At 47.6% G+C, this 23,481-nt stretch overlaps 1 protein-coding gene across 1 annotated transcript in view; it reads left to right on the top strand.

Annotated features, from left to right (window-relative positions):
• The window catches only part of RUSC1 (RUN and SH3 domain containing 1), a 36,714-nt gene extending 21,226 nt beyond the window's left edge, over positions 1-15,488 (top strand). The window contains 7 exon segments of the mRNA XM_038768946.1: positions 547-623; positions 1,393-1,691; positions 5,933-5,979; positions 6,086-6,237; positions 6,239-6,564; positions 11,804-11,944; positions 14,695-15,488. Of these exon segments, the coding sequence (XP_038624874.1) occupies positions 547-623; positions 1,393-1,691; positions 5,933-5,979; positions 6,086-6,237; positions 6,239-6,564; positions 11,804-11,944; positions 14,695-14,863 (1,211 nt within the window). The 3' untranslated portion in view covers positions 14,864-15,488.
• Positions 15,489-23,481: the final 7,993 nt, after the last annotated feature.

A 23,481-nucleotide genomic window follows, 5' to 3' on the forward strand; every position in this document is an offset into this window, starting at 1 on the left:
TTGGCCACGTCTAGAGCCGGTCCCTACCCGACAGCGGGCTCACAGTCTAGAAGGGGGAGGCGGGCGACAAAACAAAACGGAGTAACAAAAATAAAATAAATAATAGAATAAATACGTCCAAATAAAATCAGTCAATCGTATTTATTGGGCGCCTACTGTGTGCAGAGCACTGGACTAAGCGCTTGGGAAGTCCAAGTTGGCCACATCTAGAGCCGGTCCCTACCCGACAGCGGGCTCACGGTCTAGAAGGGGGGAGGCGGGCGACAAAACAAAACGGAGTAACAAAAATAAAGTAAATAATAGAATAAATATGTCCAAATAAAATCAATCAATCGTATTTATTGAGCGCCTACTGTGTGCACAGCACCGGACTAAGCGCTTGGGAAGTCCAAGTTGGCCACATCTAGAGCCGGTCCCTACCCGACAGCGGGCTCACAGTCTAGAAGGGGGGAGGTGGGCGACAAGACGGAATAATAAAAATAAAATAAATAATAGAATAAATACGTCCAAATAAAATCAATCGATTGTATTTATCTACGGGCCCAGGGCTCCTGGTGGCCGTCAGCGCCTCGGTGGACAAGATCATCGCCCACTTCGGAGCCGCCCGGAACCTCGTGCAGAAGGTCTGGGCCCCCCGCGTCGGGGATCGGGACCCCGGGCCCCGGGGGGGGCGGGGGAGGTCCCTGCAGTCGTCCTTATCATCATCATCATCATCATCAATCGTATTTATTGAGCGCTTACTGTGTGCAGAGCACTGGACTAAGAGCTTGGGAAGTCCAAGTTGGCAACATCTAGAGATGGTCCCTACCCCACAGTGGGCTCACAGTCTAAAAGGGGGAGACAGAGAACAAAACCAAACATACTAACAAAATAAAATCAATAGAATAGATATGAGGGGGGACGAGGGGGAGAGGAAGGAAGGGGCTCAGTCTGGGAAGGCCTCCTGGAGGAGGTGAGCTCTCAGTAGGGCCTTGAAGGGAGGAAGAGAGCGAGCTTGGCGGAGGGGCAGAGGGATTGGGGGCATTCCGGGCCCGGGGTCGATGGCGGGACGGGCGAGAACGAGGCCTAACGGTGAGGAGATGAGCGGAGGAGATTATATGTACTGCATACTATAATATGTATATTATAGTACAAGTATATTATACAATATGATGTATAATATGGTATATATTGCCAATTATATTATGTTGCCAATTTGTACCTCCCAAGCGCTTAGTCCGGTGCCCTGCACATAGTAAGCGCTCAATAAATACGATTGATGATGATGATATATTATTATATGATGTTATTGTTATCATGATTATTATTCCCTGCCCACGAGGAGCTCACAGCCTTGGGTGGGGGGGGGTCCCCCCCGTCCCCCCAAGCCCATCCCCGGCGGGCGTCCCGCAGGCGCAGCTGGGGGACAGCCGGCTGAGCCCCGAAGTGGGGCACCTCGTCCTGGGCGGCCTGTGCCCGGCGCTGCACGCCCTGCTGTCGGACGGGCTGAAGCCCTTCCGCGGGGACGTGATCACCGGCCAGCGGCGGTGCAGCCCCTGGACCGTGGTGGAGGCCTCCGTGAGAGCCGGGGCCCCCGCCGCGGCCCCCCGCCCCGCCGGCTCCCTGGCGGCCCTTCACCGGCAGATCGCCCGCCTGACGCCCCTGGGCACCAACCGCAGCCGCTTCCACGCCTTCGTCCTCGGCCTGCTCAAGTGAGCCCCGCTCCGCCGCCGCCGCCCCGTCCGGCCTGAGCGCTCGCGGTCCCCGGAATGGCCACGGCATTTGTCAATAATCATCATTCATTCATTCACTCAATCAATCAATCAATCAATCGTATTGATCGAGCGCTTACTATGTGCAGAGCACTGTACCGAGCGCTTGGGAAGTCCAAATTGGTAACCCGTAGAGACAGTCCCTACCCAACAGTGGGCTCACAGTCTCAATCGGGCACTTGTCAATAATAATAATAATTCATTCACTCAATCGTATTACCTGTCTATATGTATATGCCCGTATATTCATTCATTCATTCAGTCGTATTTATTGAGCGCTTACTGCGTGCAGAGCACTGTACCGAGCGCTTGGGAAGTCCAAATTGGCAACCCGTAGAGACGGTCCCTACCCAACAGTGGGCTCACAGTCTCAATCGGGCATTTGTCAATAATAATAATAATTCATTCATTCAATCGTATTACCTGTATCCCGTATATTCATTCATTCATTCAATCGTATTTACTGAGCGCTTACTGCGTGCGGAGCACTGGGCTGAGCGCTCGGGAAGTCCAAGTTGGCCACGTCGAGAGCCGGCCCCTACCCGACAGCGGGCTCACGGTCTAGAAGGGGGAGACGGACGATGAAACAAAGCATATGAACAAAATAAAATAAAGAGAATGGTAAATATGTACAAGTAAAATAAATAAGAGTGATAAATCTGTGCAAGCATGTACACAGGGGCTGTGGGGAGGGGAAGGAGGGGAGGCGGGGGGATTCATTCATTCATTCAGTCGGAGTTATTGAGCGCCGACTGTGTGCAGAGCACTGGACTATTCACTCAATCGGAAATAGAGAAGCAGCGGGGCTCAGTGGAAAGAGCCCGGGCTTTGGAGTCGGAGGTCGTGGGTTTGAATCCCGGCCCCGCCAGTTGTCAGCTGGGTGACTTTGGGCAAGTCACTTAACCTCTCCGCGCCTCAGTTCCCTCATCTGTAAAATGGGGATGAAGACTGTGAGCCCCCCCGTGGGACAACCTGATCACCTTGTCACCAGTGCTTAGAACAGTGCTTTCAAGCGCTTAGTATATATGTATATATGTTTGTACATATTTATTACTCTATTTATCTTATTCGTACATATCTATTCTATTTATTTTATTCTGTTAGCATGTTTGGTTTTGTTGTCTGTCTCCCCCTTTTAGACTGTGAGCCCACTGTCGGGTAGGGCCCGTCTCTAAATGTTGCCAACTTGGACTTCCCAAGCGCTTAGTCCAGTGCTCTGCACACAGTAAGCGCTCAATAAATACGACTGATTGATTGATTGATTGAGTGCTTACTGTGTGCAGAGCACTGGACGGATTTATCACAGTGCTCTGCACACAGTAAGCGCTCAATAAATATGATTGATGATGATATGAACAAAAGAAATTCATTCAATCAGATTTATTGAGTGCTTACTGTGTGCAGAGCACTGGACGGATTTATCACTCTATTTTATTTGTACATATTTATTCTGTTCACTTTTTTTTTTGTTCATATGTTTTGTTCTCTGCCTCTCCCTTCTAGACTGTGAGCCCGCTGTTGGGTAGGGACCGTCTCTACATGTTGCCAACTTGTCAATCAATCAATCGTATTTATTGAGCGCTTACTGTGTGCAGAGCACTGGACTAAGCGCTTGGGAAGTCCAAGTCGGCAACATATAGAGACGGTCCCTTCCCAACAGCGGGCTCACAGTCTAGAAAGCGCTTGTCCTTCCTAAGCGCTTAGTCCAGTGCTCTGCACACAGTAAGCGCTCAATAAATACAATCGAATGAATGAATGGATGACTAAGCGCTTGGGAAGCGCCCCTACCCAACGGTCCCTACCCAACAGCGGGCTCACAGTCTAGAAGGGGGAGACAGACAACAAAACAAAACATATGAACAAAAGAAATTCATTCGATCGTATTTATTGAGCGCTTACTGGCTGCAGAGCACTGGACTAAGCGCTTGGGAAGTCCAAGTCGGCAACATCTAGAGACGGCCCCTACCCAACAATGGGCTCACGGTCTAGAAGTCTAGAAGAAAATGATGGCATTTGTTAAGCGCTTACTATGTGCGAAGCACTGTTCTAAGCGCTGGGGTGGATACAAGGTGATCGGGTTGTCCCACGGAGGGCTCCCATTTTACCGATGAGGGAACTGAGGCACAGGGAAGTTAAGTGACTTGCGCTCAGTAAGTACGACTGAATGGATGAATGGAAAGTCGGGGTGATGTGGATGAGAGTGGGGGAATCAATCAATCAATCAATCGTATTTATTGAGCGCTTACTGTGTGCAGAGCACTGTACTAAGCGCTTGGGAAGGACAAGTTGGCAACATAGAGAGACGGTCCCTACCCAACAGCGGGCTTACAGTCGGGAAGAGGAAGGTGGGCGGGGGCTGGATCAGGGATGGACTACGGACTGCCACCGATTGACCTAAGTTTGCCCACCATCCATCATCATCATCATCATCAATCGTATTTATTGAGCGCTTACTGTGTGCAGAGCGCTGGACTAAGCGCTTGGGAAGTACAAATTGACATCCACATCATCCTTGCTCACATTTGTTGAGCACTTACTCTGTGCGAAGCACTGAACAGGTCACCTGGTGACAAGGTACAAGGTACAAGGACGTTGAACCAGACTCCATCCCTGCCCCACAGGGAGACTCCAGATCTAAAAGGAAAAGAGGGCAGCCGAAGCGGGAGAGGAAAATAATCAGGAAAATTCAGGAAAAACCCAATTCCACAACCAAAGAAGCAGCATCCATCCCTTCCAGAGGGAATAGCCCTCCGGGTCCTCCCCCCACAGAGCAGGACCCTGTCCCGGGTTGGAGGAGTTGGTAATGAATAGAATAAATATGTACAAATAAAATAGAGTAATAAATCCGTCCAGTGCTCTGCACACAGTAAGCGCTCAATAAATCTATTTATTTTATTTTGTTAATATGTTTGGTTTTGTCTCCCCCTTTTAGACTGTGAGCCCACTGTTGGGTAGGGACCGTCTCTATATGTTGCCAGTTTGTACTTCCCAAGCGCTTAGTCCAGTGCTCTGCACACAGTAAGCGCTCAATAAATACGATTGATGATGATGATGATAAATACGATTGAATGAATGAATGAATCATCATCATTATTATTATTATTATTATTATTATTCACTCACATTTCCACACGATGAGGTTTCTCCCTGCATTTACGGGGGTTTCAAGCTGCTCGACTGTGGAGAATTTACTGCAGGATGGACAGATGATAATAGTAATAATGATGGCGTTTGTTGAGCGCTTCCTGTGTGCAGAGCACTGGACTAAGCTCTTGGGGAGTACGAGTTGGCAACAGATAATAATAATAATAATAATGATAATAATGGCATTTGTTAGGCGCTTACTATGTGCAAAGCACTGTTCTAAGCGCTGGGGAGGATGCAAGGTGATCAGGTTGTCCCACGGGGGGCTCCCCGTCTTCATCCCCATTTTCCAGATGAGGTCACCGAGGCCCAGAGAAGCGAAGTGACTCGCCCAAAGTCACCCAGCTGACAATCGGCAGGGCCGGGATTTGAACCCACGACCTCCGACTCCAAAGCCCGGGCTCTTTCCGCTGAGCCACAGCGCTTCCCTTTGACACCCGTCCACGTGTTTTGTTCTTTGTCCCTTCAAGGCCCTGCCGAGAGCTCACCTCCTCCAGGAGGCCTTCCCAGACTGAGCCCCTTCCTTCCTCTCCCCCTCGTCCCCCTCTCCATCCCCCCATCTTACCTCCTTCCCTTCCCCACAGCACCTGTATATATGGATATATGGTGTACATATTTATTACTTTATTTATTTATTTATTTATTTTGCTTGTACATTTCTATCCTATTTATTTTATTTTGTTGGTATGTTTGGTTCTGTTCTCTGTCTCCCCCTTCTAGACTGTGAGCCCACTGTTGGGTAGGGACCGTCTCTATGTGTTGCCAATTTGTACTTCGCAAGCGCTCAGTCCAGTGCTCTGCACATAGTAAGCGCTCAGTAAATACGACTGATTGAATGATTGATTCTGCCGTCCGTCTCCCCCCTTCTAGCCTGTGAGCCCGTTGTTGGGTAGGGACCGGCTCTATCCGTCGCCGACGTGGACTTCCCAAGCGCTTAGTCCAGTGCTCCGCACACAGTGAGCGCTCAATAAATACGAATGAATGAATGAATGAATGAATGAATGACCGCCCCTCTAATTTGTCTCCCCTGCCCGCAGCACGAAGCAGCTGGAGCTGTGGTTCGGCCGCCTTCAGGAGGATGAGGGTGAGTGGGGAGAGGGGGTGATGGAGGAGGAGGAGGAGGAGGAGGAGGGGTGCCCCGGTGGGACGGGTCCCCGGGGCCTTGACGTCCCTCCGCGCCGCGCCCCCAGGTCTGCTGTCGGTCCTGTATGTGCCCTCGGCCTTCGTGCGGCTGGCGCGCGAGGCCTGCCCGCCGCTGGCCCGGGAGCTGCTGTTGCTGCTGCAGCCCCTGTCGGTGCTGTCCTTCCGCCTGGACCTGCTGTTCGAGCCCCGCCACCACGTGCCCCCCCGCGGGACCCTCCGGCCGGGCCCCGCCGCCTCCGGCCCCGCCGGCCCCGCACGACGCCGTCCGGGCCCTGCTGGGCTGGGGCCAGCGGCTGGCCCGCGGCTGGCAGGCCCCGGCCCCGGCCTCTCCTCCGCTCCTTCCGGGCGGCTGGTGGGTCCAGCTGAGCCGGGCCACCCGGGTGTACGCCTCCGGGCCGGGCCGGCCCCGGGAGGGCGAGGCCCCCGGCCGGGAGCCGGGGGCCGGGCCCAGCGGATGGCCGGGCCGGCGGCTCTTCGGGGCCCCGGGAGTCCCGGCCGAGGCCCAGGGCGGCCCGCTGAAATCCAGGTAACGGGGAGGGGGACCGACGGGGGGGGCGCCCACAGACCCCCCCGATGGGGGAGGGGGGAGGGGGCCGGCAGCTGCTCCCCTTCCTCCCTTCCTTCCTCCCTCCCTTCCTTCCTCCCTTCCTTCCTTTCCTTCCTTCCTTTCTTCCTTCGTTCCTTTCTTCCTTCATTCCTTCCTTCCTTTCGTCCCTTCCTTCCTTCCCTCCCTCCCTCCTTCTTTCCCTCCTTCCTTCCTTCCTTCGTTCCTTCCTTCCCTCCTTCCTTCCTTCCTTTGTTCCTTCCTTCCTTCCTTCTTGCCCTCCTTCCTTCATTCATTCTTTCCTTCCTTCCCTCCCTCCTTCCTTCCTTTCCTTCGTTCCCTCCTTCCTTTCCTTCGTTCCCTCCTTCCTTCCTTCCTTCCCTCCTTCCTTCCTGCCCTCCTTCCTTCATTCCTTCCTTCCTTCCCTCCTACCTTCCTTCCTTTTTTGCCTCCTTCCTTCGTTCCTTCCCTCCCTCCTTCCTTCCCTCCTTCCTTCTTTCCCTCCTTCCTTCCTTCCTTTGTTCCTTCCTTCCTTCCTGCCCTCCTTCCTTCATTCCTTCCTTCCTTCCCTCCTACCTTCCTTCCCTCCTACCTTCCTTCCTTCGTTCCCTCCTTCCTTCCTTCTTTCCCTCCTTCCCTCCCTCCTTCCTTCCCTCCTTCCCTCCCTCCTTCCTTCCCTCCTTCCTTCCCTCCTACATTCCTTCCTTTGTTCCCTCTTTCCTTCCTTCCCTCCTTCCTTCGTTCCTTCCCTCCTTCGTTCCCTCCTTCCTTCATTCATTCTTTCCTTCCTTCCCTCCCTCCTTCCTTCCTTCCTTCCCTCCCTCCTTCCTTCCTTTCCTTCCTTCCTTCCTTCGTTCCTTCCTTCCCTCCTTCCTTCCTTCATTCCTTCCTTTGTTCCTTCCTTCCTTCCTGCCCTCCTTCCTTCATTCCTTCCTTCCTTCCCTCCTACCTTCCTTCGTTCCTTCCTTCGTTCCCTCCTTCCTTCCTTCTTTCCCTCCTTCCTTCGTTCCTTCCCTCCCTCCTTCCTACATTCCTTCCTTCGTTCCCTCTTTCCTTCCTTCGTTCCTTCCTTCCTTCCGTCCCTCCTTCCTTCGTTCCTTCCTTCCCTCCCTCCTTCCTTCCCTCCCTCCTTCCTTCCTTCCTTCCCTCCCTCCCTCCCTCCTTCCTTCATTCATTCAATCGTATTTACCGAGCGCTTACCGCATGCAGGGCACTGCGTTGAGCGCTTGCGAGAGGACAGCACGGCGGTAAGCATGTGCTTTGCACGACGGTAAGCACGCAGTAAGCACTTGGTGGATTTGGGAGCAGATGGAGCCGGAGTGGTCTTTGGAAGGCCACATGACGCAACACAGATGAGCATATTTTGGACACCTCATCGGGAGGACTGATTCTCGGGAGAAGACACCGATGCTAGGAAAAGTCCAGGGAAAACAGGGATAATAATAATAATAATAGCATTTGTTAAGCGCTTACTAGGTGCAAAGCACCGTTCTAAGTGCTGGAGAGGTTATAAGGTGATCGGGTTGTCATTCATTCATTCAATCCTATTTATTGAGCGCTTACTGTGTGCAGAGCACTGTACTGAGCGCTTGGGGAGTCCAAGTTGGCAACCTATAGAGATGGTCCCTACCCAACAGTGGGCTCACAGTCTAGAAGAGCTGGAAAAAAAGAGCTGGGTCCCACGTGGGGCTCACGGTCTTCATCCCCATTTTCCAGATGAGGTCACTGAGGCCCAGAGAAGTTAGGTGATTTGCCCAGTCACCCAGCTGAAAAGTGGTGGAAACTGGATTCGAACCCATGACCGCCGACTCCCAAGCCCGGGCTCTTTCCACTGAGCGACCGTAACGGAAAAAGCGTTAGAAAGGTTGCGTGAATCGGAAGCGATTCGACGGTACCTGATGAGGATGGGACGTGGAAGCAGGAGCCCGGGCCTGGGTGTCAGAGGACACGAGTTCTAATCCCGGCTCCGCCGCTTGTCTGCCGGGTGACCTCGGGCGAGCCACTTTTCTTTTTTTAATGGTATTTGTTAAGCGCTTACTATGTGCCGAGCACTGTTCTAAGCGCTGGGGAGATACAAGGTGATCAGGTTGTCCCCCGGGGGGGCTCACGGTCTTAATCCCCATTTTACAGATGAGGGAACTGAGGCCCAGAGAAGTGAAGTGACTCGCCCAAAGTCACCCAGCTGACAAGTGGCGGAGCCGGGATTTGAACCCATGACCTCTGACTCCAAAGCTCTTTTCCACTGAGCCACGCTGCTTCTCTGCGCCTCGGTTACCTCATCCGTCAAATGGGGATTCATAATCATGGTACTGGTTAAGCGCTCACTATGTGCGAGGCACTGTACTAAGCGCTGGGGCGGATACAATATTATTATTTTTACAACATATTGTGATAATTATTATAACAGACAATATTATTATTTTTTATTATTATTATTATTATTATACAAGCCGGTCGGGTTGGACACGGTCCCCGTCCCCTGTGGGGCTCACGGTCTCTAGCCCCATTTGACGGAGGAGGTCACCGAGGCCCAGAGAAGTAAAGTGACCCCCCCAAGGTCACACAGCAGGCAAGTGAAGCAGCGTGGCTCAGTGGAAAGAGCCCGGGCTTGGGAGTCAGAGGTCGTGGGTTCAAATCCCGGCTCCGCCGCTCGTCCGCTGGGTGACTTTGGGCAAGTCACTTCACTTCCCTGGGCCTCAGTTACCTCATCTGGAAAATGGGGATGAAGACTGTGAGCCCCACAGGGGACAACCTGATGGCCCTGTAACCTCCCCAATGCTTAGAACAGTGCTTTGCCCATAGTAAGCACTTAACAAATACCAAAATTATTAATATTAATATAATTAGAAGCGCTCAGTACAATCCAATGAATATAATTATAATAGGTGCTCAACAGATACAGTTGAATGAATATGATTATAAGGGCTCAATAAATATGATCGAATGAGTGAATAGAATTATTAGAATAGGTGCTCAATAAATACGATTGAATGAATATAATTATAAGGGCTCAATAAATACGATCGAATGAGAATTATTACAAGCACCCAAATATGACTGAATCAATGGAATAAATCATCATCATCATCAATCGTATTTATTGAGCGCTTACTATGTGCAGAGCACTGGACTAAGCGCTTGGGAAGTACAAATTGGCAACATATAGAGACAGTCCCTACCCAACAGTGGGCTCACAGTCTAAAATGAATGTAATGATTACAAGCGCTCAAAAAATACAATCGAATGAATATAATTAATCAATCAATCAATCAATCGTATTTATTGAGCGCTTACTATGTGCAGAGCACTGTACTAAGCGCTTGGGAAGTACAAATTGGCATCACATAGAGACAGTCCCTACCCGATAGTGGGCTCACAGTCTAAAAGGGGGAGCGCTAATTAGAAGCGCTCAATACAATCGAATGAATATAATTATAATAGGCGCTCAGTAGATACAATTGAACGAATATAAGTTATAAGGGCTCAATAAATACGATTGAATGAATAGAATTAGTAGAATAGGCGCTCAATAAATACGATTGAATGAATATAATTATAAGGGCTCAATAAATACGATCAAATGAGTAGAATTATTACAAGCATCCCGAATATGATTGAATCAATAGAATAAATGAATATAATGATTATAAGTGCTCAAAAAATACAATCAAATGCATATAATTATAAAGGCGCTCAATACAATCGAATGAATATAATTATAATAGGCACTCAGTAGATACAATTGAGTGAATATAATTATAAGGGCTCAATAAGAATGAATGAATAGAATTAGTAGGATAGGCACTCAATAAATACAAGTGAATGAATATAATTTTAAGGGCTCGATAAATACAGTCGAATCAGTAGAATTATTACAAGCACCCGAATATGATTGAATCAATAGAATAAATGAATATAATTATTATAAGCGCTCAATAAATACAATTGAATGAATATAATTAGAAGCACTCAATACAATCGAATGCATATAATTATAATAGGCGCTCAATAGATACAATTGAATGAATGTAATTAGAAGGGCTCAATAAATACGATCAAATGAATGAATAGAATTAGTAGGATAGGAGCTCAATAAATACGATTGAATGAATATAATTATAAGGGCTCAATAAATACGATCGAATGAGTAGAATTATTACAAGCACCCGAATATGATTGAATCAATAGAATAAAAATATAATTATTATAAGCGCTCAAAAAATACAATCGAATGAATATAATTAGGAGCGCTCAATACAGTCGAATGCATATAATTATAATGGGCGCTCAATAGATACAATTGAATGAATGTAATTAGAAGGGCTCAATAAATACGATCGAATGAATGAATGAACAGAATTAGTAGAATAGGTGCTCAATAAATACGAGTGAATATAATTATAAGGGCTCAATAAATACGATCGAATGAGTAGAATTATTACAAGCACCCGAATATGATTGAATCAATAGAATAAATGAAGATAATTATTATAAGCACTCAATAAATACAATCAAATGAATATAATTAGAAGCGCTCAATACAGTCAAATGCATACACTTATAAAAGGCGCTCAATAGATACAATTGAATGAATGTAATTATAAGGGCTCAATAAATACGATCGAATGAATGAATAGAATTAGTAGAATAGGCGCTCAATAAATACGAGTGAATGAATATAATTATAAGGCCTCAATAAATACGATCGAATGAGTAGAATTATTACAAGCACCCGAATATGATTGAATCAATAGAATAAATGAATATCATTAGAAGCACTCAGTACAACCGAATGCATATAATTATAATAGGCGCTCAATAGATACAAATGAATGAATGTATAAGGGCTCAATAAATACGATCAAATGAATGAATAGAATTAGTAGAATAGGCGCTCAATAAATGCGATTGAATGAATATAAGTGTTCTGAGAAGCACTCAATAAATACGATTGAATGAATGACCGAAAGTCCCCTGCCCACGAGGAGCTTACAGTCTAGAAGGGGGGTGGGGTGGGGGGGGATGCTCTTTTCAGTTTTTATTTTGTTAAATATGTTTTGTTTTATCGTCCGTCTCCCCCTTCTAGACTGTGAGCCCGCTGTCGGGTAGGGACCGTCTCTATGTGTTGCCAACTTGGACTTCCCAAGCGCTTAGTACAGTGCTCTGCACACAGTAAGCGCTCAGTCAATATGATTGATTGATTGATTGATTCCCCACCCAGGAGACCCTCCAGCTGGCTGCCCCCCGCCATCAGCATCCTGGCCCTGGTCAAGAAGGGGGACCCTCCCCAGCTGGACTTGAGGCCCGAGGAAGACCCCGAGGACCCAGGCCACCCTGCTCCCAGTCCGCCCCAGGCCCACAGGTAATAATAATAATAATAATAATAATAATAATGATAATATTTATTAAGCACTTACTATGTACAAAGCACTGTTCTAAGCGCTGCGGAGGTTACACGGTTATCAGGTGGTCCCACGGTGGGGGCTCCCAGTCTTCATCCCCATTTGACAGATGAGGTCACTGAGGCCCAGAGAAGTGACTTGCCCAGTGACTTGCCCAAAGTCACCCAGCTGACAACTGGCAGAGCCGGGATTTGAACCCACGACCTCTGACTCCAAAGCCCGGGCTCTTTCCAGCGAGCCACGCTGCTTCCGCCAATTTGTACTTCCCACGCGCTTAGTCCAGTGCTCTGCACCCAGTAAGCGCTCAATAAATACGATTGATGATGATAATATATAATAATGGTATTTGTTAATAATAATAATAACGGTGTTCGTTAAGCACTTACTATGTGCCAGGCACTGCGCTAAGCGCCGGGGTGGATACAAGCTAATGGGGCTGGAAACAGTCCCCGTCCCCCGTGGGGCTCACAATCTCCGTCCCCATTTGACAGATGAGGGAACTGAGGCCCGGAGAAGTGATGGGGCTTGCCCAGGGTCACCCAGCTGACAAGTGGCTGAGCCGGGATTAGAACCCAGGACCTTCTGACTTAGAACGGTGCTTGGCACAGAGTAAGCGCTTAATAAATGCCATCATCATTCTTATTATCCTCATCTGGAAAATGGGGATGAAGACTCTGAGCCCCTCGGTGGGACAACCTGATGGCCTTGTAACCTCCCTAATCAATCAATCAATCGTATTTATTGAGCGCTTACTATGTGCAGAGCACTGTACTAGGCGCTTAGTACATTCATACATAGTACATACATAGTACACTCCCCAGTGCTTAGAACAGTGCTTGGCACAGAGTAAGCGCTCAATAAATGTCATCATTATTATTATTATGGGGGGGAGGAGGAGAGGAATAAAGGGGGCTCAGTCTGGGAAGGCCTCTTGGAGGAGGTGAGCGCTCATAATGATGGTATTTAAGAGAAGCAGCGTGGCTCAGTGGAAAGAGCCCGGGCTTTGGAGTCAGAGGTCACGGGTTCGAATCCCCGCTCCGCCACGTGTCTGCTGTGTGACCTTGGGCAAGTCACTTCACTTCTCTGAGCCTCAGTTCCCTCATCTGTAAAAGGGGGATTAAGACTGTGAGCCCCCCGTGGGACAACCTGATCACTTTGTATCCCCCCCCCCAGCGCTTAAAACAGTGCTTGGCACATAGTAAGCGCTTATCAAACGCCATAATTATTATTAGTATGATGGGTTCTAATCCCAGCCCCGCCACATGGCTGCTGTGTGACCCTGGGCAAGTCAGTTAACTTCTCTGAGCCTCAGTTCCCTCATCAGTAAAATGGGGATTGAGACTGTGAGCCCCCCCGTGGGACCACCTCATCACTTGGTATCCCCGCCCAGCGCTTAGAACAGTGCTTGGCCCATAGTAAGCGCTTAACAAATGCCAACATTATTATTATTAAATTTAATTAAATTTAATAAATTTAACTCAATAAATAAATAACTTATTGTTATTAATTATTTAACAAATAATTCAGCAAATAATTTATCAACTATTTATTGAATAATAATGAATAACTTATCATTTATCAATTAGATGCACGCATAAATTTAATTTAATTAATAACTTTATTACTTAATAATGATAACAATAATAATATCAGTCATTAAGCGCTTACTGATCAATTTAGCAAATTTATTATCAATTGCTTATTAAATAATAATAAATAATTATTTATCACGATTTATCAATGAGATGCATGCATGGATTGAATTTAATTAATAATATTATTTAATAATGATGATAATAATCATATCAGTTATTAAGCGCTTACTGAACAGTTTAGTAAATAATTTATTATCAATTATTTATCACGATTTATCAATGAGATGCATACATGAATTTATTTTAATTAATTATATTATTTAATAATGATAATAGTAATATCAGTTAAGTGCTTACTAAACAATTTAGTAAATAATTTATTATCAGTTATTTATTAAATAATAAATAATTTATTATTTATCACGATGCATCAATGAGATGCATACATGAATTTAATTTAATTAATAATTTTATTGTTTAATAATGATAATAATGATATCAGTTATTAAGCGCTTACTAAGCAATTTAGTAAATAATTTATTATCAGTTATTAAATAAATGATTTATTATTTATCACGATTTATCAATGAGATGCATGCATGAATTTAATTAATAATTTTATTATTTAATAACGATAATAATATCAGTTATTAAGCACTTACTAAACAATTTAGTACATAATTTATTGTCAGTTATTTATTAAATAATAAATAAGTTATTATTTATCGCGATTTATCAATGAGGTGCGTGCATGGATTTAATTCAATCGATAATTTTATCATTTAATAATGATAATAATGATATCAGTTATGAAGCGCTTACTAAGCAATTTAGTAAGTAATGTATTATCAAGTATTTATTAAATGATAATAAATAATGCATTATTCATCACGATTTATCAATGAGATGCATACATGAATTTAATTTAATTAATAATTTTGTTATTTAATAATGATAATAATGATAATAGCAGTTATTAAGCGCTTACTATTTGTGGAGCGCCGGCCGACTATGTGGTAAGCACTGCTGCGATTTGGGGGGGGGGGGGGTCTCCCCCAGCTGACTGACGGCCGCCCCTCCCCCCTTCCCCTCCCCTCCTCGTGTGCCCCCTGCAGGACGGTCCGCGCCCTGTGCGACCACGCGGCGTCCGGGCCGGACCAACTCAGCTTCCGGAAGGGGGAGGTGCTCCGGGTGGTCTCGCCCGTGGACGAAGACTGGCTGCGCTGCGGGCGGGAGGGGGCCGAGGGGCTGGTGCCGGTGGGCTACACCTCCCTCATCCTCTAGCCCCGGACCCGCTTCGACGCCCCCGCCGCCCTCGTTTGACCGGTGCCCTTCGCACCTACCCCCCCCCCCTCCGGGAATGGAACGGCCCTGCTAGACTTCCCCCGCTCCATCTGTAAAATGGAACGTCCCGGGCGCCTCGGTGTCCCCCCCATTCGTATGTAAATGGAACGTTCCGGGTGCATCGGTGCGCCCCCTACTCGTATGGTAAATGGAACGTTCCGGGCGCATCGGTGCACCCCCTACTCGTATATAAATGGAACGTTCCGGGTGCATCGGTGTGCCCCCTACTCGTATGTAAATGGAACGTTCCGGGCGCATCGGAGCGCCCTCTACTGGTATGTAAATGGAACGTCCCGGGCGCATCTGTGCCCCCACCCCCCCCTACTCGTATATAAATGGAATATCCTGGGCGCATCAGTGCCCTTTATCGTATGTAAATGGACTGTCCCGAGAGCATCTGTGCCCCCCCCCCACTTGTATGTAAATGGAAAGTCCTGGGCGCATCGGTGCTCCCCCCGTATGTAAATGGACCGTCCCGGACGCCCCCCCACCCCGTATTTAAGTGGACCGTCCCGGGCGCATCTATGTTCCTCCCCCAACTCGTATATAAATGGAATATCCTGGGCTCCTCCGTGCCCCTTCTCGTATGTAAATACGCCGTCCCGAGTGCATCGGTGCCCCCCCCCACTTATATGCAAATGAAACGTCCCGGACGCATCGGTGCCCCCCCCCCCACTTGTATGTAAATTGAACGTCCCGGGTGCATCCGTGCCCTTCCCCTCCACTCGTATATAAATGGAACGTCCCGGGCGCATCAGTGCGCCCCCTACTCGTATGTAAATGGCACGTCCCAGGCTCACCGGTGGCCCCCCCCTCGTATGTAAATGGAACGTCCCGGGCGCATCTGTGCGCCCCCTACTCGTATGTAAATGGAACGTCCCAGGCGCACCGGTGGCCCCCCCTCGTATGTAAATGGAACGTCCCAGGGGCACCGGTGGCCCCCCCCCCCTACTCGTATGTAAATGGAACGTCCCAGGCGCACCGGTGGCCCCCTCTCGTATGTAAATGGAACGTCCCGGGCGCATCTGTGCCCCCCCCCTTACTCGTATATAAATGGAACGTATATTGGGAATTTTGTCCTTCCCAAGCGCTTAGTCCAGTGCTCCGCCCACAGAAAGCCCTCAATAAATACGATTGAATGATGAATGAATGAACGTCCCAGGAGCATCGGTGCCCTCATTCATTCAGTCGGCAACATCTAGAGACGGTCCCTACCCAACAGCGGGCTCACAGTCTAGAAGGGGGAGACAGACAACAAAACAAAATAAATATGTACAAATAAAATAGAGTAATAAATACATACAAACATATATACATATATACAGGTGCTGTGGGGAGGGGAAGGAGGTAAGGTGGGGGGATTCATTCAATCATTTATTGAGCGCTTACTGTGTGCAGAGCACTGGACTAAGCGCTTGGGAAGTCCAAGTTGCGATTGAATGATGAATGAATGAACGTCCCAGGAGCATCGGTGCCCTCACTCATTCAGTTGGCAACATATAGAGACGGTGCCTACAATCAATCAATCGTACTTATTGAGCGCTTACTGTGTGCAGAGCACTGTAATAAGCGCTTGGGAAGTCCAAGTTGGCAACATCTAGAGACGGTCCCTACCCAACAGCGGGCTCACAGTCTAGAAGGGGGAGACAGACAACAAAACAAAACATATAAACCAAATAAAATAAATAGAATACATATGTACAAGTAAAATAGAGTAATACATATGTACAAACATATATACATATATCCAGGTGCTGTGGGGAGGGGAAGGAGGTAAGGCGGGGGGGAACTCATTCAATAATATTTATTGAGCACTTACTGTGTGCAGAGCACTGGACTAAGCGCTTGGGAAGTCCAAGTTGCGATTGAATGATGAATGAATGAACGTCCCAGGAGCATCGGTGCCCTCATTCATTCAGTTGGCAACATGTAGAGACGGTCCCTACAATCAATCAATCGTATTTATTGAGCGCTTACTATGTGCAGAGCACTGTTCTAAGCGCTTGGTAAGTCCAAGTTGGCAACATATAGAGACGGTCCCTACCCAACAGCGGGCTCACAGTCTAGAAGGGGGAGACAGACAACAAAACAAAACATATAAACCAAATAAAATAAATAGAATAAATATGTACAAGTAAAATACATATGTACAAACATATATACATATATCCAGGTGCTGTGGGGAGGGGAAGGAGGTAAGGCGGGGGGGGGGGGGGAAATTCATTCAATCCTATTTATTGAGCACTTACTGTGTGCAGAGCACTGTTCTAAGCGCTTGGTAAGTCCAAGTTGGCAACATATAGAGACAGTCCCTACACAACAGCGGGCTCACAGTCTAGAAGGGGGAGACAGACAACAAAACAAAACATATAAACCAAATAAAATAAATAGAATAAATATGTACAAGTAAAATACATATGTACAAACATATATACATATATCCAGGTGCTGCGGGGAGGGGAAGGAGGTAAGGCGGGGGGGGGGGGGGGGAGGAAGGAGGGGGCTCACTGTGGGAAGGCCTCCTGGAGGAGGTGAGCTCTCAGTAGGGAGCCCCCCCCCCACTCGTATGTAAATGGCCCGTCCCGGGCGCATCGGTGCCCCCCCCCCCCCACTCGTATGTAAATGGAGCGTCCCGGGCGCCCCCTTGTGTCCGCCCTCTGTAAACGGTCTGGCCCACGTCTCTCTGGCAGGGGAGCGGGCTCTTAAAAGCCTCCGCCCCCCCGCCTTCTCGTGAATGGAATGGCCCACTCCTCGACGCGCATGCGCGGCTCCCCCGGCGCCCCTTTTCCCGATGGATCCGGCCCGGCGCTGGTCAAGGCGGGAGGGGGGGAATCGGAACCGGATTGGACCGGATCGGACCGGATCGGAGCGGGCCAATAAAGTCTGAAGGAGTCCAACTTGTCTGCGCGTCCCACTGTGGGGAGGCCTCGGGCACAGCCCTTTCATTCATCATCATCATCATCATCCTCAATCGCATTTAGTAATAATTTTAGACTGTGAGCCCACTGTTGGGTAGGGACTGTCTCTCTATGTTGCCAATTTGTACTTCCCAAGCGCTTAGTACAGTGCTCTCTGCACACAGTAAGAGCTCAATAAATACGACTGATGATGATGATGATAATAACGATGGCATTTAATAAACACTGTGTGCCAAGCACTGTTCTAAACGCTGGGCAGGTTGCAAGGCGATCAAGTTGTCCCCCGGGGGGCTCCCAGTCTTCATCCCCATTTTACAGATGAGGGGACTGAGGCCCAGAGAATAATAAATAATAATAATAACGGCATTTACTAAGCACTTACTAGGTGCCAAGCACTGTTCTAAGCGCTGGGGAGGTTACAAGGTGATCAGGTGGTCCCACGGGGGGCTCCCAGTCTTCATCCCCATTTTCCAGATGAGGTCACTGAGGCCCAGAGAAGTGAAGCGACCTGCCCAAAGTCGCACAGCCGACAGTTGGCGGAGCCGGGATTCGAACCCACGGCCTCCGACTCCCAAGCCCGGGTTCTTTCCACTGAGCCACGCTGCTTCTCAACTGAGGCCCAGAGAGGTGAAGTAACTTGCCCAAAGTCACACAGCCGAGAGTTGGCGGAGCCAGGATACGAACCCACGACCTCCGACTCCCAAGCCCGGGCTCTTACCACTGAGTCACGCAGCGTGTCCCACGGGGGGGGCTCACAGTTTGAATCCCCATTTTACAGAGGAGCTCACTGAGGCACACAGAACAATAATAATAATAATATAGTATTTGTTAAGCGCTTACTATGTGCAAAGCACTGTTCTAAGCGGTGGGGTAGATACAAGGTAATCAGGTTGTCCCACGAGGGGCTCACAGTCTTCATCCCCATTTTCCAGATGAGGGAACTGAGACACAGAGAAGTGAAGTGACATGCCCAAAGTCACACAGCAGACAAGTGGCGGAGTCGGCATTTGAACCCATGACCTCTGACTCCAAAGCCCGGGCTCTTTCCACTAAGCCACGCGCTATAGTCTCCCAAGTGCTTAGTACAGTGCTTGGCACATAGTAAGCACTCAACAGATACCAACATTATTACAGAGAAGGCAAGTCACATAATAAGAATAATAATAATAACAATAATAATAATGGCATTTATTAAGCACTTACTATGCACAAAGCACTGTTAAGCGCTGGGGAAGGATACAAGGTGATCAGGTTGTCCCACGGGGGGCTCAGTCTTCATCCCCATTTTCCAGATCGAGGGAACTGAGGCACAGAGAAGTGAAGTGGCATGCTCAAAGTCACACAGCAGACAAGTGGCGGAGCCGGGATTTGAACCTGTGACCTCTGACTCCAAAGCTCAGGCTCTTTCCACTGAGCCACGCTGCTTCCCCAACTTATCTGGGCCTCAGTGACCACATCTGTCAAACGGGGATGAAGACTGTGGGCCCCCGTGGGACGACCTGATCACCTTGTAACCTCCCCAGTGCTTTGCGCATAGTAAGCGCTTAATAAATGCCATTATTAACATTATTATTACTACACAGTAAACGATCAATAAATACTGATCATGGGATGACTTGATCACCTTGTAACCTCCCCGGCGCTTTGCGCATAGTAAGTGCTTAATAAATGCCATCATTATTATTATTATTACTACACAGTAAACACTCAATAAATACTGATCGTGGGACGACCTGATCACCTTGTAACCTCCCCGGCGCTTTGCACATAGTAAGCGCTTAATAAAGGCCATCATTATTATTATCATTACTACACAGTAAACGCTCAATAAATACTGATCGTGGGACGACCTGATTACCTTGTAACCTCGCCGGCACTTTGCATGTAGTAAGTGCTTAATAAATGCCATCATTATTATTACTACACAGTAAACGCTCAATAAATAAATACTGATCATGGGATGACCTGATCACCTTGTAACCTCCCCGGCGCTTTGCACATAGTAAGCGCTTAATCAATGCCATCATTATTATTATTATTTTTATTACTACACAGTAAACGCTCAATAAATACTGATCGTGGGACGACTTGATCACCTTGTAACCTCCCCGGCGCTTTGCACGTAGTAAGCGCTTAATCAATGCCATCATTATTATTATTATTACTACACAGTAAATGCTCATAGTAAGTGCTTAATAAATGCCATCATTATTATTACTACACAATAAACACTCAATAAATACTGATCGTGAGACGACCTGATCACCTTGTAACCTCCCAGGCACTTTGCACATCGTAAGTGCTTAATCAATGCCATCATTATTATTATTATTACTACACAGTAAACGCTCAATAAATACTGATCGTGGGACGACCTGATCACCTTGTAACCTCCCCGGCGCTTTGCGCATAGTAAGTGCTTAATAAATGCCATCATTATTATTATTATTACTACACAGTAAACGCTCATAGTAAGCACTTAATAAATGCCATCATTATTATTACTACACAGTAAACGCTCAATAAATACTGATCGTGGGACGACCTGATCACCTTGTAACCTCCTCGGCGCTTTGCGCACTGTAAGCACTTAATAAATGCCATCATCATTATTATTATTATTATTACTGCACAGTAAACGCTCAATAAATACTGATCGTGGGATGACCTGATCACCTCGTAACCTCCCCGGCGCTTTGCGCATCGTAAGCACGTAATAAATGCCATCATTATTATTATTATTGCTACACAATAAACGCTCAATAAGTACTGATCGTGGGACGACCTGATCACCTTGTAACCTCCCCAGCGCTTTGCACATAGTAAGCGCTTAATAAATACCATCATTATTATTACTACACAGTAAACGCTCGTAGGACAACCTGATCACCTTGTAACCTCCCCGGCGCTTTGTGCATTGTAAGCCCTTTATAAATGCCATCATTATTATTATTATTACTACACAGTAAATGCTTGTAGTAAGCGCTTAATAAATGCCATCATTATTATTATTATTACTACACAGTAAATGCTCGTAGTAAGTGCTTAATAAATGCCATCATTATTATTATTATTACTACACAGTAAATGCTCGTAGTAAGCGCTTAATAAATGCCATCATTATTATTATTATTACTACACAGTAAATGCTCATAGTAAGTGCTTAATAAATGCCATCATTATTATCGTGGGATGACCTGATCACCTTGTAACCTTCCCAGCGCTTTGCGCATAGTAAGCGCTTAATAAATGCCATCCTTATTCTTATTATTACTACACAGTAAATACTCAATAAATACTGATCATGGGATGACCCGATCCCCTTGTAACCTTCCCACCGCTTTGCGCATAGTAAGCGCTTAATAAATGTCATCATTATTATTATTATTACTACACAGTAAATACTCAATAAATACTGATCGTGGGATGACCCGATCCCCTTGTAACCTCCCCGGTGCTTCGCGCGTAGTAAGCGCTTAATAAATGCCATCATTATTATTATTATTACTACACAGTAAACGCTCAATAAATACTGATCGTGGGACGACCTGATCACCTTGTAACCTCCCCGGCGCTTCGCGCATCGTAAGCGCTTAATAAACGCCATCATTATTATTACTACACAATAAATGCGCAATAAATACTGATCATGGGACGACCTGATCACCTTGTAACCTCCCCGGTGCTTTGCGCATCATAAGCGCTTAATAAATGCCATCATTATTATTATTACTACTACACAGTAAACGCTCTTAGTAAGCGCTTAATAAATGCCATCATTATTATTACTACACAGTAAACGCTCAATAAATACTGATCGTGGGATGACCTGATCACCTTGTAACCTCCCCGGCACTTTGTGCATCGTAAGCACTTAATAAATGCCATCATTATTATTACTACACAGTAAACGCTCAATAAATACTGATCGTGGGATGACCTGATCACCTTGTAACCTCCCCGGCACTTTGTGCATTGTAAGCACTTAATAAATGCCATCATTATCATTACTACACAGTAAACGCTCAATAAATACTGATCATGGGACAACCTGATCACCTGGTAACCTCCCCGGCGCTTTACACATAGTAAGCACTTAATAAACACCATCATTGTTATTATTACTACACAATAAACGCTCAATAAATACTGATTGTGAGACGACCTGATCACCTTGTAACCTCCCTGGCGCTTTGCGCATCGTAAGCGCTTAATCAATGCCATCATTATTATTATTATTACTACACAGTAAACACTCAATAAATACCGATCGTGGGATGACCTGATCACCTTGTAACCTCCCCGGCGCTTTGCACGTAGTAAGCGCTTAATCAATGCCATCATTATTATTATTATTACTACACAGTAAAGCTCAATAAATACTGATCGTGGGATCGCCTGATCACCTTGTAACCTCCCTGGTGCTTCGTGCGTAGTAAGCGCTTAATAAACGCCATCGTTATTATTATTACTACACAGTAAGCGCTCAATAAATACTACTGATTCAGCCCATTCCCCCCCAACCCCACCCCGCAACGACCCTCCCCAGACGCTCCCTCACCCCCCACCCGCCGCCGACCGTTCCCGGGAAGAAACGCGGACACGGGGCCGGACAGGTAGGAAAAGGTCTTTCCCGTTTAATACCAGACTTTCCAAGAGTTGGAGACGCGGGCGTCTTATGCCGTTACATCCAATGTTAAAATTGGTCGTACATAATTTACAAAGGTTAACATCAAAACAATCATCTATCCCGATATGCATCTGTAAAAAGGAAATATATTATTAGCAGCTTTGATATTTTCAGCAATCAACACAGCCTACAGACATGCAGTCCCTCTACCCCCTCCCCATCCAGATCGTGGTTATTATGTAGTGCTTTCGTCGCCGTCCCCGCCGCCCCCTCCCGCCACCCGCCCCGGACCCCCGTCCCCCCGGCGGCGGCGGCGGAGATTGGGGGGCGTCCCCCCCAGCCCCCCGTCCCCGCCGAGGGTCGCCGGGAAAGGATGGAGAGGCGGACGGCGGGGGGCCCGTCCGGCGATCCCGGCCGCTCCGCCCGCCCCCGGACAGTCTGATTGTCAACCGACAGCTTCTGCTGAGGGAGGGGAAGGGGGTGCGTGTGTGTGTGTATGTACGTATGTGCACACGCGTGTGCGCGGCCGGGGGCGGGAACGGGTGCGTGGTCGCGTGCGTGGGGCCGGGCCCCCCCGCCATCCTCGCCGCCCGCCTTCTCGGCGGCCTCCGGCCTGTACAGTGCTTTCCTACGGTAAGAAAATACTCCAAACTATTTTCTCGTTTCTCTCTCCGAGTTTCTTTTTTTTTTAATAAAATAGTTTCTTTTTCCTTTTTTTTTTCCTTTTTTCCTTTTAAACTCCTCCCCCCCCGTCCCCCCTGCTCTAGGCCCGCAGCGTCGCCGGGCCGGGCGGGGGATGCGGAAGCGCCCCGGCGGGGAGGAGCGGATGGAGGACGTACGGGGAGGAGGAGGAGGAGGAGGAAGGTCGGGCCTCGTCCGTCGTTCCCCGATCCACGGTAGAAAACAGAAGGCGGGAAGGCGGAGGGGAGGAGGCTACCGGTAGTATTGCTTACAACCACGCACGCAGCGGTATATACAACTTGGCACATCGCAAGACGGGCTTTTCTCTC

This window comes from Tachyglossus aculeatus, chromosome Y4 (assembly GCF_015852505.1).
Source record: "Tachyglossus aculeatus isolate mTacAcu1 chromosome Y4, mTacAcu1.pri, whole genome shotgun sequence".
NCBI classification, from domain to species: domain Eukaryota; kingdom Metazoa; phylum Chordata; class Mammalia; order Monotremata; family Tachyglossidae; genus Tachyglossus; species Tachyglossus aculeatus.